The sequence below is a fragment of the Montipora foliosa genome, chromosome 11 (assembly GCF_036669935.1).
Source record: "Montipora foliosa isolate CH-2021 chromosome 11, ASM3666993v2, whole genome shotgun sequence".
In the NCBI taxonomy this organism is placed as follows: Eukaryota; Metazoa; Cnidaria; class Anthozoa; order Scleractinia; family Acroporidae; genus Montipora; species Montipora foliosa.
The window spans coordinates 9,901,779-9,916,778 of record NC_090879.1 but is presented as its reverse complement, the minus strand read 5'-3'; the positions used below and the strand labels follow the sequence as shown (position 1 = coordinate 9,916,778).

At 39.6% G+C, this 15,000-nt stretch overlaps 1 protein-coding gene across 1 annotated transcript in view; it reads right to left on the bottom strand.

Annotated features, from left to right (window-relative positions):
• Positions 1–15,000, bottom strand: part of LOC137974604 (neurofibromin-like) — a 90,493-nt gene that overhangs the window by 51,089 nt on the left and 24,404 nt on the right. The window contains exons 19-35 of the mRNA XM_068821509.1: positions 14,531–14,717; positions 13,485–13,558; positions 12,857–13,000; positions 11,840–11,922; positions 11,488–11,565; positions 8,959–9,016; positions 8,050–8,163; positions 7,837–7,875; positions 6,936–7,033; positions 6,734–6,806; positions 6,259–6,398; positions 5,906–6,019; positions 4,041–4,204; positions 3,167–3,237; positions 2,731–2,871; positions 1,583–1,666; positions 615–784 (exon numbers count right to left, since the gene is read on the bottom strand). Of these exons, the coding sequence (XP_068677610.1) occupies positions 615–784; positions 1,583–1,666; positions 2,731–2,871; positions 3,167–3,237; positions 4,041–4,204; positions 5,906–6,019; positions 6,259–6,398; positions 6,734–6,806; positions 6,936–7,033; positions 7,837–7,875; positions 8,050–8,163; positions 8,959–9,016; positions 11,488–11,565; positions 11,840–11,922; positions 12,857–13,000; positions 13,485–13,558; positions 14,531–14,717 (1,832 nt within the window). The remainder of the gene's footprint in view (positions 1–614; positions 785–1,582; positions 1,667–2,730; positions 2,872–3,166; positions 3,238–4,040; positions 4,205–5,905; positions 6,020–6,258; positions 6,399–6,733; positions 6,807–6,935; positions 7,034–7,836; positions 7,876–8,049; positions 8,164–8,958; positions 9,017–11,487; positions 11,566–11,839; positions 11,923–12,856; positions 13,001–13,484; positions 13,559–14,530; positions 14,718–15,000) is intronic.

The following is a 15,000-nucleotide window of genomic DNA, read 5'->3' as shown; positions in this document are numbered from 1 at the left end:
GTACTGCTCCAAATAATGTCTAATGATGATCTAAACAAAACCATTCACCTATCAATGTTAAGCCCGAGGGAGGGGGGGGGGTCGGGAGTTTGATTGTGAGGTCTGTCCTCAGGGTAGGGATTTTGATCGTACGCGATGTCCTTAGGGTAGCGATTTCGATCATACAAAGGACATTTGACCACCTTCACTTGCCGCAGGGTGGGGATTTTGACCAATTGTTTTGTCCCAGGGGTGAAGAATTTGATTTTTTTTAAATGAAAATGTCAAAATCCCCATCCCATGCCCAAACCCCCCTCCCTCAGCCTTAACATTGATAGGTGCATTAAAAGTGTTTTCCCGTATAGCCTCTAAAACCAACATCTCTTCCTTAATTACCGGTAATAGAAAACGGTCCCCAGGGTTCTCCTTCTCAGGCGGTAACCGGTAAAATTTATATAATAATAATAATATATATAATATATATATATTATTACCGGTTTGAAAAGGTCCCTTACCAGTTGTGCTGAAAACTAGGGAGAACCTTGAAAACCCAAATTTTATTCCTTGGACATTCAAAAAATCCCCCCAGCATTGTACAACATGGATTAAATGAAAACATGTTTTATAACACTGACCTTGCTGGATCGACTTCGAAGGATACCATTTCTTTATACATTGGTGATATTAGTGGTCCCAACAGAGTATGCAAGTAGTTGCCACCAAAGGCCTTGAAGGAGTAAGTCATAGTTTTACTTGCTAAGCTGTTTCCTCTGAATAACGTTTGCATTCCCTCAGCACTGTTTACCTAGAAAGGTTGCAGTTTGAGATTGTTTATTTTCCTTTAGTTAATGTTCATAATTTATAAAAGCTTAATTTTACTTCCGTGTGCACAATCTTAAGTTCCACCACGGGTGTTCTTCGACAAGTTTCTTTTTCGATTTGGTTCATTGCAATTTGAAATTTCATCCCTTACCACACAATTTAAGCACCTTATACGACACATTTAACATTATAATAAATCGTAAATGTAAATGCTTTCGTTTATAGTGGAAGTGCACTTGGCTATCAAGCTAGTTCACAGGCACCCCACTTTTAATAATCTGAAAGAAACAATGCAAACTTAACAGAGACATGATTAAGAACCCCAACTGGCAGGAGGGAACCAGTTGGCTGTTTACAAAGCGTGGTAGAGTTGAATCTGGGACAACTGGAAAGAAATCCATACCAGAGGTCAGAACGGGATTTGAAACCAGGGCAACCGCATGCAAACCCAACACCCTAACCACTAGACTACGCTGCCTTCCTGTGTAATAGAAGGAAGCAAAGAGAGGTTTCACTTTTGGATATCACCAAAGGGCTTTTATTGAAAGTTATAGTGAGCAGCACAGCACCATAGTAGTGAGAGTAGAAAGGCTTAAACAAACAAATGGATGTTTTCTTAGACTGCCACTGTCAAAGAGGTCTTTCGACGATGAGATTACTTTTCCTTTGATGACCCAAACAGCTAAACTGGAGAACACAGTATCCAATTTTTCTCATCAATGTACTAACTTAGATTTTTGTAAGATATTATTTTATTTTAAAATGAAAGGACTCAACAAACCTCTGAAGTAAAAAGGTTGTCTAGGAGCTGGGGAAGAATATGCCTGTCATCAAACAGAGTGACAAGAACGTGTGCTAAATCATCCTGAAAAAGAATAAAATTTAACGTGACTTTTCATGGCACACTCCTGTTCATGTATATGAACAAATGCACATTAATCCATTGACTCCTGGCAGTGAGACTTAACAGATTTTACTCTGTCTAATGCCAGACTATTTTACTTGTCAACTGGGGCCTGCATCCTCGGATGCCTGAGGGGTCAATGGTTTAAAGGCCGGGACACACTAGGCGACAAGTCGCAGAAACATGTCTCTGCGACAAGTTGCTCCATGTGTACTACTTGCAAAACAAGTCGCTGCGACTAGACGCCTGTTCGGAGCACACGCAGTGATCTCGTATGAGGGGGTATGTGAACTAGTTTTCTTATTCAATATGGCTGACCATATGACGCTCTCTCATTGGTTCATTTATATTTTGTCGCGGCGACTTGTTGCCGGAAGTGTACACATGATGCGACAACGCTACTTTTGCTAATTTTGTCGCTGCGATAAGTCGCGCAGATTCAAACTGGTTTGAATTCGTGCGACTGATTGCGGCGAAAAAATTCTGCCGCAGCGACAATGATTTTCATGAAATTAACCGTGTCACAGAAGGCGATTTGTTGCAGCAACGTGTCGCAGCGACTTATCGCCTAGTGTGTCCCGGCCTTAATGGTTATCTGTAAAATGGCTAAAAACTACCCAATAGTTAATGGTTCAATGATACAGCTGCAGCAGTTTACAGCCTTCAAGCGGTTCAAGCATTTTATTATCACACGCTACCTTATCCATTGCCATCATTCATAGTATTATCCTAGCACTGCTGTGGATTATGAATGATTGTTAAAGGATCCCAGTACTACGGTAACAGTAGAGTTCCCATGTGACCACAAAGAAAACGAATCAAATTCAAAACTAAAGAAATTACTTAGGCCATTTACAAAAGATACAAGCAATGAAACTAACTAATCTTAATGCAGTGAAATAGATGACAGGAACACCTGAGAGTAATGATCACAATAATTATTATTATTACAGAAAGATTGATTGGCTAAAAGTAACATGTAGCCATACAAAACACAAATCTAAAGGGCTTTCATGTTTCCCTACCATTTGTTGAACAGGTGTTACACTGGCCAAGGCCAAAGCAATTGGCAGCTTGCCTCCTTCTCCTTTTAGAGTTAGTAAATCCACTAATCTGTCAAATCTGTCCATTAACACTGTATCTGCTAAATTGTCGAATTCTGTGCCCTTGGAAAAAATTAAAATAACCATAATTTTGCCTTGCGAGTTGGAAACAACAAGTCATGAACCCAAAATCAATATGTCGGAAACGTTTATTGATGCTATTGTAAAATTAAGACAACACGTTTTTCTCTATGCTGTTAATATGCTCATTTTTTCAAATTAATGATTTAAAGTAAAAAATGGTTAAATTACATTGTTAATTTGGGTCGGCAGGACAACTCTAAACAGGTTGACCTAAGAGAGGCGAAAAATTGAAAAACCTACACATGCACATTCACGTCTTTCCTTATTTTCACACCTGTTGCAGAATCTTGGTTAAGACTTCCATGAAAACAGCCCGAGTCTGTAGATCATCATGGTAACCAAGCCCTACGACATACAAAAATTTACATTTTTTCTTAGCACTATTGTCACATCATTGAAGGTCTCATCTGGTGTCCAAAACTGGAAGCTGAAACAACCTGCAACTGCTTTCACTACTGAATAAACATAATATGATAGATCTAGACCTATTGTTACATGTACATATGTTTAACATATTAGAAATGTTCACTGCTTAATAAAAATTATACATGAAAAAATGACTCAGTTCTAATTGGCTAAGAGCAGTGCGGTTCAGGTGTAACACCAGTGCAAAAAACACATCGAAATTCTGGATTATGATTGGTTAATAAACAATAGGGTTTGGTCAGAACCAATCAAATCTTTTGTTTTCAAATCAAGCGCGCACCTGGATGGCGCAATTTATGGCACAATTTTTCCCTGATTGGGTGATATCTGTGTATCTTCTTCGAATTTTTTCATGTGTGTTATTAATAAGTAATCACATGATTTTTCTCGTGCCATTTGGAATAAAGAAGCAATTGTAAAAATTTTTCGAAGACTATAAATTGCACAAGCCCATAGTTTGGTCATCTTTGAAAAAATTTACCCCTGCTTATTTATTCCAAATTGCACTCAAAATCATGTGACTACCTATACTAACAAAAGAATACAAATGTCCACTTAAGTTTATATTGATATTATTATTTTTTAAATGTGTCTTTTGAGGTTCGTCCGTTCTCTTCCCTTGCAGTATTGTCTGTAAGTTGAATTACCAGGATCTCTGTTTGTTACTGTCACAGTGTAACATCCCCAAATGATTTGTTGTCTTGGCCCAAATAGTTTCCTACCTATTGCATACATGAGTCCAGTATCAATGTTAGCATTCAGTAGATTTGACATGGCCAGGACTGTGTTTTGATGCAAGGTTTGTGATGCAATGTAACACACATCTCCCTGTGCCTGTGCGGTGCTTTTTCCATCATTCATCAAGTTCATGAACAGAGTAAAGTACCTATGGTAAATATGAAAGATCAATATTATTGCACCAAGACATAAAGTATGAAATGAAAAGAGGCTCAGTAAAGGAATTGCTAAGATCTCCGAGCTAAAGATCAGGCAACAGTTCCAATGGAATTGTCCACTGAATCTCTAAGAGTACAATTAACACAACCTCGTTCCCAGGGTCTCTCAGCTCAGCCTCCTCTGTCCTGTTTGTTTGTTTGTTATTTCTTATTTTATTTGTTTGAGCAGGTTGCAGTTTTGACAGCTATTGGCCTTTCCGAAATTCAGCAGGGAACTGGGGTGAGTTTCAAGTTTTAACTAATCAATAAACTGGCACTACCACATGAAAGATCATGTTGAGATTGGTCATTTGGCCAAGTATGGTGCTTTTAGGGTGAACAGAGACCAAGTTATGGACCTTGAAACATGGTTCAAAATCCATACAGGCATCTCTAATTTTGATACAGCGTCCCCCAAAACCATATAAACTCTTAAAATTTTTATGATTTCCGTGATACTCTTTAAAATGGGCAAACATAGTGATTTTCATCGCAGCTTCTTTCAAATTGTAGGTCCATGACAGGATTTTACAGTTGTCACTAAACTGACAAAAAAAAATTAGAGTTTATAAATATGGTTTTGGGGGACGCTTTGTCAAAATTAGAGACGTTTGTATGGATTTTGAACCATGTTTCAAGGTTCATAACTTGGTCTCTGTTCACCCTAAAAGCACCATACTTGGCCAAATGACCAATCTCAACATGATCTTTCATGTGGTAGTGTCAGTTTATCGATTAGTTAAAACTTGAAACTCGCCCCAGTTCCCTGCTGAATTTCGGAAAGGACAATTCAGCTAATGTGGACCTGCTATACACACCCACCCATATACACACAGAGGACAGCCAAAACACCGGGAACTTCATCCCCTACTCTTCTCGAACAGTGTGTGGGTTCTTTTAACGTCCCACAGGGAACTAATGAACATGGAAGTTATTAGTGAGACGGGACCTCCTGCTTATCATCCTTATCCGAGAAGACTTGAAAGTCTAACCATTTGTGGATGTAATTACAAAGGTAGCACTTACTCCTCAATTATTTAAAAACCTTGAGTGTTGGTCGGGCCGGAGTTGAACTCACAACCTCCCGCATGGCAGCCCGGTGCTCAACCAACTGAGCCACCAGTGCCAACAAGGCAAAGAAGAGAGAATGAAGAGAATGAAGAGAATGAAGGGGTAGTTTCTAAAGAAACTGTGGTGCTGCGTCGGTGGGGAAGTAGTATACAAAAATTTGGTTTTATCAACGGAGTTGATAATGTAAATTGGCCACCGTACAGAGATTCTAAAAGCTGACGTTTCGAGCGTTAGCCCTTCGTCAGAGTGATTCGCTCTGACGAAGGCCTAACGCTTGAAACGTCAAAGAAGAGAGACCCTGGGAATGAGATTTCAATTAACAGTTAAATGAGAATTTGATCATAATATCTGCAAATTAAAAAATTTACAAAGGATTTCTCATAGCATGCTTTCTCCAACAACATGATAGTGTGCTAATAGAAGAGTGCCCTTCTTTCTTTAATTGTACTTCCACCCGGTACATGCAAACAAAAAAAGTTAAGAGGGGACGGGGGATGAAACAAATGGACCAGTGTGGTAATACTTTGCCTTAAAGCCTCAGTTTATAAAGTTGTCAATTGAACTGATATTTTGCAACATACTTTAGAAAGAGTTGTGACTTGGCTTCCACAATGTCCGTCTCTGTACCTTCAGGCTGTAAAGGCAATCCTGACAGCAATGATGCTATGGCACGCATCACAGTCGCATCAAGTTCTCTGAGGATTTAAAAAGCAATGCACTCATATTGTTGAAAAATATTTCTTCAAATAGACAAAAAGAGAGTACTTTCAAGAAAATTTGTCTGGGATGCACTTCCTTCAACATGCAAAAGTTCATGAGCTTGAATTCATGTTACCACATGGACATTAGCCTTCCAGACAAAAATATAATCGTATAGTTTTTATAAGACATTTCAGTATTCCCATGAATGCAGAGGGAGAATTCCATAACTTACTTTGACAAAACTGAGAGCTCAGCCGGGACACTCTGATGGTGTTCGGCAGATGGAAGAACCCAGTCTGTGAGATATTCAACAAGCTTGTTCCTTAGCTTTACCTCTTGATGAAGTAACAGTTCATCCCTCTTTGCCATCACCTGTATAACAACAAAGGGGTTACCTTTCTTTCAGTGTAAATGTGGTGTTTTGTTCTTGTATTTTGGTTATTCCCAGTTAAATTCATCAAAATATGACCATAAATATTATTTATTGCACCTACAGTGCAGCTGTAAACCACCGATATGAACAACAACTGCATGTGTTTTTTTCTTACAGCTGTACATGTATCCTGACTGATAAAGGTCAATGCCACCTAGCCCTTATGGAATTTTTTTTTTCAATTTGTAGAAGTTGATTACATGTACTATTACAAACCTTGTGACCTTTCAATTTAATTTTTTTAAGGGCAAGCAACTTTACTGCACATACTTACCACATCAATTAACTGGCAGAGTTTACACTTGATCTGCAGAGTCTGTTGGCTGACTGGAAGGTTCCTTACATATCTTTCAAACAAAACAAAACGCATTTAACACCCTTAGCCCAATAATGGTGGAATCATGGTGGAATCATGGTTCTGTACTTTTCTGTAACAATAAATTATTTTTAGACCTTACATATAGATTACTGCTGACCTTACAAACGATAAGATCATGGCATCAATTCCACTCAGTTGCGGAGAATTCTTGTGTTCAAGTTTATTTTCCAATATATGTTTGATGATGACAGTGATCTGTGTTTGGAAGTAAGCAACCAATGTGGAGTTACCATGGTGATAATGACTTCATTTACTGCCCCTTGTCTACCAATAACAACGCATGGTACACACGCATTGCCTTTGTCTCCTAGCTTTTGACAAATTTTAGTCTGTCTCTGAAATTCAGATACTAACACTATCACCAATAACAGAAAAAGAGGAAAACATAAGCCATATAAGCACCTACATGTATAAAACAGGAGGTAAGCTACTTACGTTTTTCAGCATAAATGAAATCAGTGAAACTAGATTAAATCATAGCACCTAATTATAGCTATACCGTAAATGGTACAGTAACAGTAGTTCATAGATATGTAGGTTTGTGGAGATGGACTACTTCAAACACATTTATTTGCTACTCCCAAATTTTCATGCTTCTTGCAAAGCAAATAAAAGTGTTTGAACTAGTCCATCTCCACAAATCTACTTATCTATTTGACTCTGGTTCATCCAATGAGCACTTAAAAGCAGATGAGGATTTCAACACATTACTTATTACTTTAAAACGGTAACAACAACATTATACACAATCTTTCATTTTATAAGTTTTTTTATGTTTGTTGTCAAGTGCTTGATGAACAACATGATAAACACTTACTGACCTGAACAAGTTACAAAGTTCAGGATGAAGAGTTTTTAGGGAACATGGGCTTTTGATTCCATCACAGAAATCTTTTATGCAATGGAACAATTCATATCCCTTAAAAAAACACCTGATCCTGTTCATCGTAATTTGTTTGTCTAAATTTCTTAATATGACATGATCTAGCAAATTATACCTGCTCTGTAAAAAGAGTGCTTCTTTCTTGAACAACCACCTTTCAAAGAGGCAAACGAGATATTAATATTCTATTAACTATCCAGTGAACCTGATGTGAAACATAAAATTTTGTGTGAAATGACATAATGAAAAGTTGGAAACAAACGTTCATAATCCTGAATAGAATAATTATTATTACCGACTGTCTAAGAAAAATCTTAAAAGAACCAACCTGCCCTGATGGTGCAAAGAAGCTGCTGACAACTATCATAATCTGCGTCAGAAGAATTGGGTAGAGTTTCTGACTCAGTTCACCTCCAACCATCTCATTAACAGTGCTTCGTATCTAACGAAATAACGAAAAGTGTATCCAAACAAAAGGACAAGTTATTATGATTATCATCATCATCAGGCCCCAGTTGTTCAAATGATGCATAGCGCTATCTGCCAGATAAATCGCTATCCAGTGGGTAAGTCATAGCGAAACCAATTATTGCACTATCCAATGGATAGTGATTTATCCAGATAGCATTATCTACCTTTCGAACAACTGGGGACTTGTAAGAGTTTAATTTAACTACTGCACCTTGCTTTCATTTTTTTGCCATGGCTCCCTACAATACTTGTGACATTAATAAGTATACAAAATTGTACGAATGCGAGTGCACTTGTTTCATGATTTATGTACATGAGTGATGTCTTGAAAGTTCTCAAAATTGCACAAGCTGTAAGCAAGTATAATTTGAGAACGTTCAAAACAACATGACCAACCATTAATCACAAAATGCATTAGCAAGTTCATAAATTTTTATTTATTGTTTACTTAACAGCATTTCTCCATAATTGTGTTTCCATGGCAACTTCAATATTGCATTCTAAAACCTATTAATTTTATGCATCAGTCATTGACCAATCAAAAAAGCATTATTCTGTTGAGTATAATTTATAATAATAACTTTTAATGTAACAAATAATAACTGCTTGAACCATTTTCCTCCCAAGAAAGCGCCCTACAGTGTAAAAGTTTTGCAATAATAATGTCTCATCTTATTTGGCAGGGGGGACGAAGGGTTAAATGCCGCAGTCAAACTTCATTTAATGCTCCAGATGAATGCGACTTCATTGAGTTACCAACACCAACCTGTAACCCAGTCCTTTCATTACTGCAAACCAAAAGACTCAGTAAGTCCTGCATAAACCTACAAATTATAATAGAAAAGGAATAATAAATTAAATGAGGTTAAACGAAGTTTAACCAAGTAAACAACTAGGAGCGACTGCAGCCAGTTGGTCAGTGGTTTTAGTATACTGGCGCATGCGTGGAATACCTCGTGCTTTGGGCTGTATTGCTTATTTATCAGTGTGGCGGGAAGTAGAAGCATTGTGTGTGGAGCGTTTAGCGGTTTTGTTTCCTATATACAGTTGTCATTCCGTAGATGTGTTCAAAACTGCTTTCCTGTTAGTCAGGATTCCTTTTGGGTCCAGTTACGGGTTTGTTCTGGGGGAAACGCAACTTCGGGCGAACTTGCGATCGAGTTTGGATAGCCGCCATGTTGGAGTCTTGTAGCTTTATTTTTGGCAACGTCAGTTCACGCAGCTTCAGTAAGCGTTTTCTACCATCGAGATCTTATTCAGGGCCCCGCTTCTTATCGCATAAAGCCATTCACGACCACGTGGAATTTGCTTGGGATCACGGCGTGACCTTTGGCCATCTCCGATCCCCGTACAAGAATCACCTGGCGGGAAGCTTGTCTTCGACCGACCTTGGACAGCGTATCCTTTGCACAGTTTCATATGGGACAGGGCATTTCATGCATTTGGACTTATGAGCTACACATAGCTCAGTTGTTAGGTGGCGTAGCGTCAATTTTAGCGTCTCGCTCGTATTTTGTCAGGCTTTTAGCGTTATAGGTCGCGTCATAGGCACTCTCTCTTGGTTGTAGTTTGTTTCTAGTTTTGCTTTGGGCCTTAAACTCGACTATAAGCATATTTTTATACTACTATTACTATTATCTAGAGGCTTGGGCCGTTGTATATTAAGTGACATGCATTGGAGTTTGCTTTATTTTATGCATCGGCGTGGCGTTAGCGTGTATTTTCTCTTTTCATTTGCTAGCATGTTGCGTGGACTTGTTTTGTACAGTTTTACGTACTTAGGTAGTTTAATATAATTACTTAGTTTACGAAGAGCAAGCGTTATACTTTTTTGCATTGTTGTTTAGCGTTGCGTTCCACCTTAGAGTTGCATTGCGTTTTTTTTTTTTTTTTTTTTAGCGCTGCATTGCGGGGCGTTATATATATATATATATATATATTTTTTTTTTTTTGTATTGCGTGGCGTTGTATTCTCAGCGTTGTTTAGCGTTGCGTTGCGTCTTAGCGGTGCATTGCGGTGTATTCCCAGCGTTGTATTGCGTGGCGTTATATTCCTTTTTTTTTTGTATTGCGTGGCGTTATATTCCTTTTTTTTTGTATTGCGTGGCGTTGTATTCTCAGCGTTGTTTAGCGTTGCGTTGCGTCTTAGCGGTGCATTGCGGTGTATTCCCAGCGTTGTATTGGGTGGCGTTATATTCCTTTTTTTTTTGTATTGCGTGGCGTTATATTCCTTTTTTTTTTTGTATTGCGTGGCGTTATATTCTTTTTTTTGTATTGCGTGGCGTTGTATTCTTACGTTGTTTAGGGTTGCGTTGCATCTTAGCGCTGCGTTGCATTGCATTGTATTTTCAGCGTTGTTTAGCGTTGCATTGCGTGGCGTTGTATTCTCAGCGTTGTTAGCGTTGCGCTGTATTCTTGGCGATGTTGTCTAGTGTGTGTTGTTTCCCCAGTCCACTTCCGCCCCATTACACCCCTCTCCATTCCGCAGTCTGCTGTTGTCCACATGTGCATGGATCCCTTGGGTTGGTTGTAGTTTCTGGGTTGTTCTGGCAGTTTGCGGTTAGCACATTGCAGTGGTCTAGGCTGTTAGCGTGGTCATGAGCAGCTCTTTGGTTGTTGGGTGCCGTCGGATTGGGCGAGTCGGGGCTCTTGCTTAGGGGCCATGAGCCCCTCTCTCCGAGCCATCTAGGCTCGGAGGTCCTCCGGCTGGGCGTGGGGGCTCATGGCTGGGTTGTCAGGTTTTGCCAGCCATCGGTGCAGTCTCCACCTTGGAGCTGGCTGCCAATAGTGGAAGCTCCAGGATGTTTCGAGCACCCAACCTCCAAAGAGCGACGATGTTGTTTAATGAGGTTAAACGAAGTTTAACCAAGTAAACAACTAGGAGCGACTGCAGCCAGTTGGTCAGTGGTTTTAGTATACTGGCGCATGCGTGGAATACCTCGTGCTTTGGGCTGTATTGCTTATTTATCAGTGTGGCGGGAAGTAGAAGCATTGTGTGTGGAGCGTTTAGCGGTTTTGTTCCCCCCCACCCTCCCCACCCTCAGCTTTCCACTGTCTATCAGTGTGACGGGTGCCTGTCCTTTTCAGGGGCGTGGGGGCTCATGGCTGGGTTGTCAGGTTTTGCCAGCCATCGGTGCAGTCTCCACCTTGGAGCTGGCTGCCAATAGTGGAAGCTCCAGGATGTTTCGGGCACCCAACCTCCAAAGAGCGACGATGTTGTTTATATTAAGTTAAAAGCTCTGACTTTTTGACAGTAAAACAACCTTGATGTAAAGGTAAAGAGGTTGTTACTTACTTTGTTATTGTCACATTTTCCGTTTTCTGGGGTTGAGTGACAGAGTGAACAGACGATGGGAGACTTCTGCTGTATCTTCTACAACAATGTGAAACAAGAAAAAATTGAACCACACACAATAATGAAACGATAGATCAAAGAGGAAAGCAGAGCAAAGAAGCAAGGAGAAGAGCGGAGCATAAAAGCAAGTATTAGAACGGGATAAGATATGACAAAGGAGGAGGGAAAGGAACCAAAAGGAAAAGAAAAAGGATTGAAGCAAAGAAAGGGAGGACATGACAAAGGACTATAGAAAGGAACTGCAACATGTCATGACGAGAATTGAGAAGACTACTGTAATTGATAAAAATACCTGATTGACTGCATGGAGGTCAAACACACTCCTCCCAAGGAACAAAGGAACCCTGTCATGTATGTCCACTCATTTAAACACCCCTGCGTACCATGAAAAAAGATAAGATGGTCAATACATGTAAACTCAGTTCTCTAGAAACAGAAAAACAGATTCATGTGCTCTTTTGGGAGACACTTTACCAGCACAATAGTGCTTGCTACATGACTTGACGAGAGAGAAAATTAATGAGGATAAAGGGGAATCTCTCATTATATACAATGTAGCACAAGGCTATCATTTTCTTATCAGTCAGTCTAGAATAAAGTACTGAGTATTAAAAGTGTATTGCTTAATGAGCTATCTCTGAAAACGTGAACTTGATAACCAGAAGAATGTATGCGAATGTATGGGATGTGATTAGCACCTTTGCCACCCAAGAATTTATCACTTTTTGATGGCTAATAACTTCCTTATCATCAAAGCCAAAGCTGTGGGAGGCGCGGTGGCCTCATTGTTAGTGTGCTCGACTTCGGAGCGAATGGTCCAGGTTCGGGAGCTGGCCGGAGACATTGTGTTGTGTTCTTGGGCAAGACACTTTACTCCCTCGGTGCCACCACGGTGTATAAATGGGTACCAGCAAATTTAATGCTGGGGGTAACCCTGCGATGGACTAGCATCCCATCCACGGGGGAGTAGAAATACTCCTTGTCGCTTCATGCTACAGAAACCGAGGATAAGCTCCGGCCTGGGCCACTAGGCCTGTAAGCTGACTTTACCATCAAAGCCAAAAGGCTTGAAACTGGATATTTACATCTAGATAAGTTTAACTAAGATGCCTTCTATGATCAACCGTGTATGTTATTGAAACAAAACAGAAACAATGACATCAGAAAAAAAATTCACTTATAGGCATATGGCTCAACTGAGGCTGCCCTAGTAAAATGCTTTGTGCAGGTTTTCTCCTTGACCAAGTGAGATTTATTCTCTCCTTACAAAGCTTCCCCTCCATTCCCAAAAAATATGATTACGTTTCACCTGCAAATTGTCCATATTAACTTTAGATCCTGTTTTTCGTCGCAGATATTTTTGAACGTCCATTGCTGATGATGGTTCCTCTTTAGCGAAATTTGCTAGGTCATATGTCAACCTCTGCCACTTTGAGTAGGTACCTTCCCAGGCCTATAAGAGATAAGAAGGACAAACTTGATCATTGGAGTAATAAACTACGCTTTACATTTTGTAAAGCAAAATACTAAAAACTAAAAGTACTGTGCTGAAATGATGTCTAATAAAAACTTTTTTTAGAAATGATAATCATCACAATAGTTTCATTTTCAGGCACAATAGTTACTGACATAAGCCCTGATAGAGGAAGGAATTCCTTGAGGAAGACTTCAATTTTTAATACATGAACATGTCCTTCATTTGATAAAGGAAGCTGGTGAGGAAGGATTCCATTTCCTCGAATGGCTTCCACAATAAAAATCTGGTTTTCTGGACAAGATTTTAGCAGTATAAGGAAGACAACATACCCTGGTTGTCACTGAGGTAAACATTTTAAAATGTGTTTTGATGGCTCTTATTTCCTTGAAAAATTAATTATCTTACAATCGCTGTTCCACATTGCATCAAGTAAAATGTGCTCAAAATACAAGGAAATTACCTGCACATTCCCTGCAGTTTGCCTGTCAAGCTGTCTCAACAAAGCCATGATGCGCTTTTGTAATGCAGCTCTTCCTGGGGATGAAAAGATTATCAGAAGGAAAATAATTGAACAAATGACTGCATAAGCTGAAACATGTCAATGACTTTGTCTTTCCATTGAATCTGAGTTTCAGTCTTTACAAAATTAATCATGACATTTACACTTGTAATTAGCGTGAGAGGTGTAACCTCACAGCAGCCCTTGAATTTTGTAGACCAGGGGCCCATTTCCAGAAAGTGCTGACAAACTTTACGGGCCATTTTGGGTGTCACAATTCCTTCTGTATCTCAAGAACGGAGAGGATTTAAGTCGTTATACTTTACTACCACTTTGCTTTCTGTTACCTTGAAACTATTTAAAAGATCAGCTTTCCTAAACAAGCAGGCTCCAGTTGTTCAAAGGCTGGAAAACTTTAACTGGTGGAAAAGTCAATATCTGACAGTTTCAATTTCTGCAAAGATTGCAGTATTTGCCCTCATAACTGTGAAATTTGCACACTCTAAGCACATCTAGTTAAAAGGTGTGCTAGACAATCTAGTACTCTAGATAGTGAGTTATCCACTGGATAAAGTTGTCCACCCTAGCTGTGAACTGGGACCAGGCCACAAACTTGCAGAAGGCCCAGCCTACAAGGCTGTATCTTAAGGGAGCACCACAATTCATAAAAACAACAATGGGCCTTATCTACGCGGCAACCATATTGGCCATGGACAATAGATTTCGTACCCCAAGCCTCCAGTTGAAATGTTTGGGAACAAGTTTTGGTGTGCAAAAACAAAAGTTTTCAATCCCTGGGGACTCAACATGGTCGCCTGAGGTGCTCGAGCACTAGAAGACTAGACAGTTGCATAAAGTTCCTTACCTTACCTTACCTTACCTTACCATACATATAAATAATAATTTAATTATTAAAACACACCTCAAGACATAGTGTTGCAAGCATCCTGCCCTCTACCTACCACCCCCTCCCCCTCCCAAAAAAAAAAAACACCCCCTAAACTCACCAGCTCTAAATTTAGTAGCTTCATCAGAGAGATCACGGTAAACATGCATATTCTGAGATGTTGGAAGCTCATTGAGAGACTCTGAGCTCTGTACAATGTCCACTTCATTGCACATATGGCCAAAACAGGAAAGTGAAATAAGCACAGTTTCAATATCTGGACTGCATAGGGAAGTTAAGAAGACTTCCTGTTGAGAGAAAACAAGGTGATCAACATTAAAGTAATACAATACAATACAATACACACTAACTGACCACTCCCCATTGGGCCTTTTCATGGACAATGAAACACAACGAAACAACAGAACAGAACAACAACAACAATTATTAAGAATCCCAACTGGCCGGAGGCAAACCAGTTGGCTATTTACAAGTGCAGCTGGGAAGTTGAACCAGGGACTACCAGGATCAAATTCAACAAGTGGTCAGAGCGGGTCTTGAACCAGGGATCTCCGGATCTCAAGGCAAGCG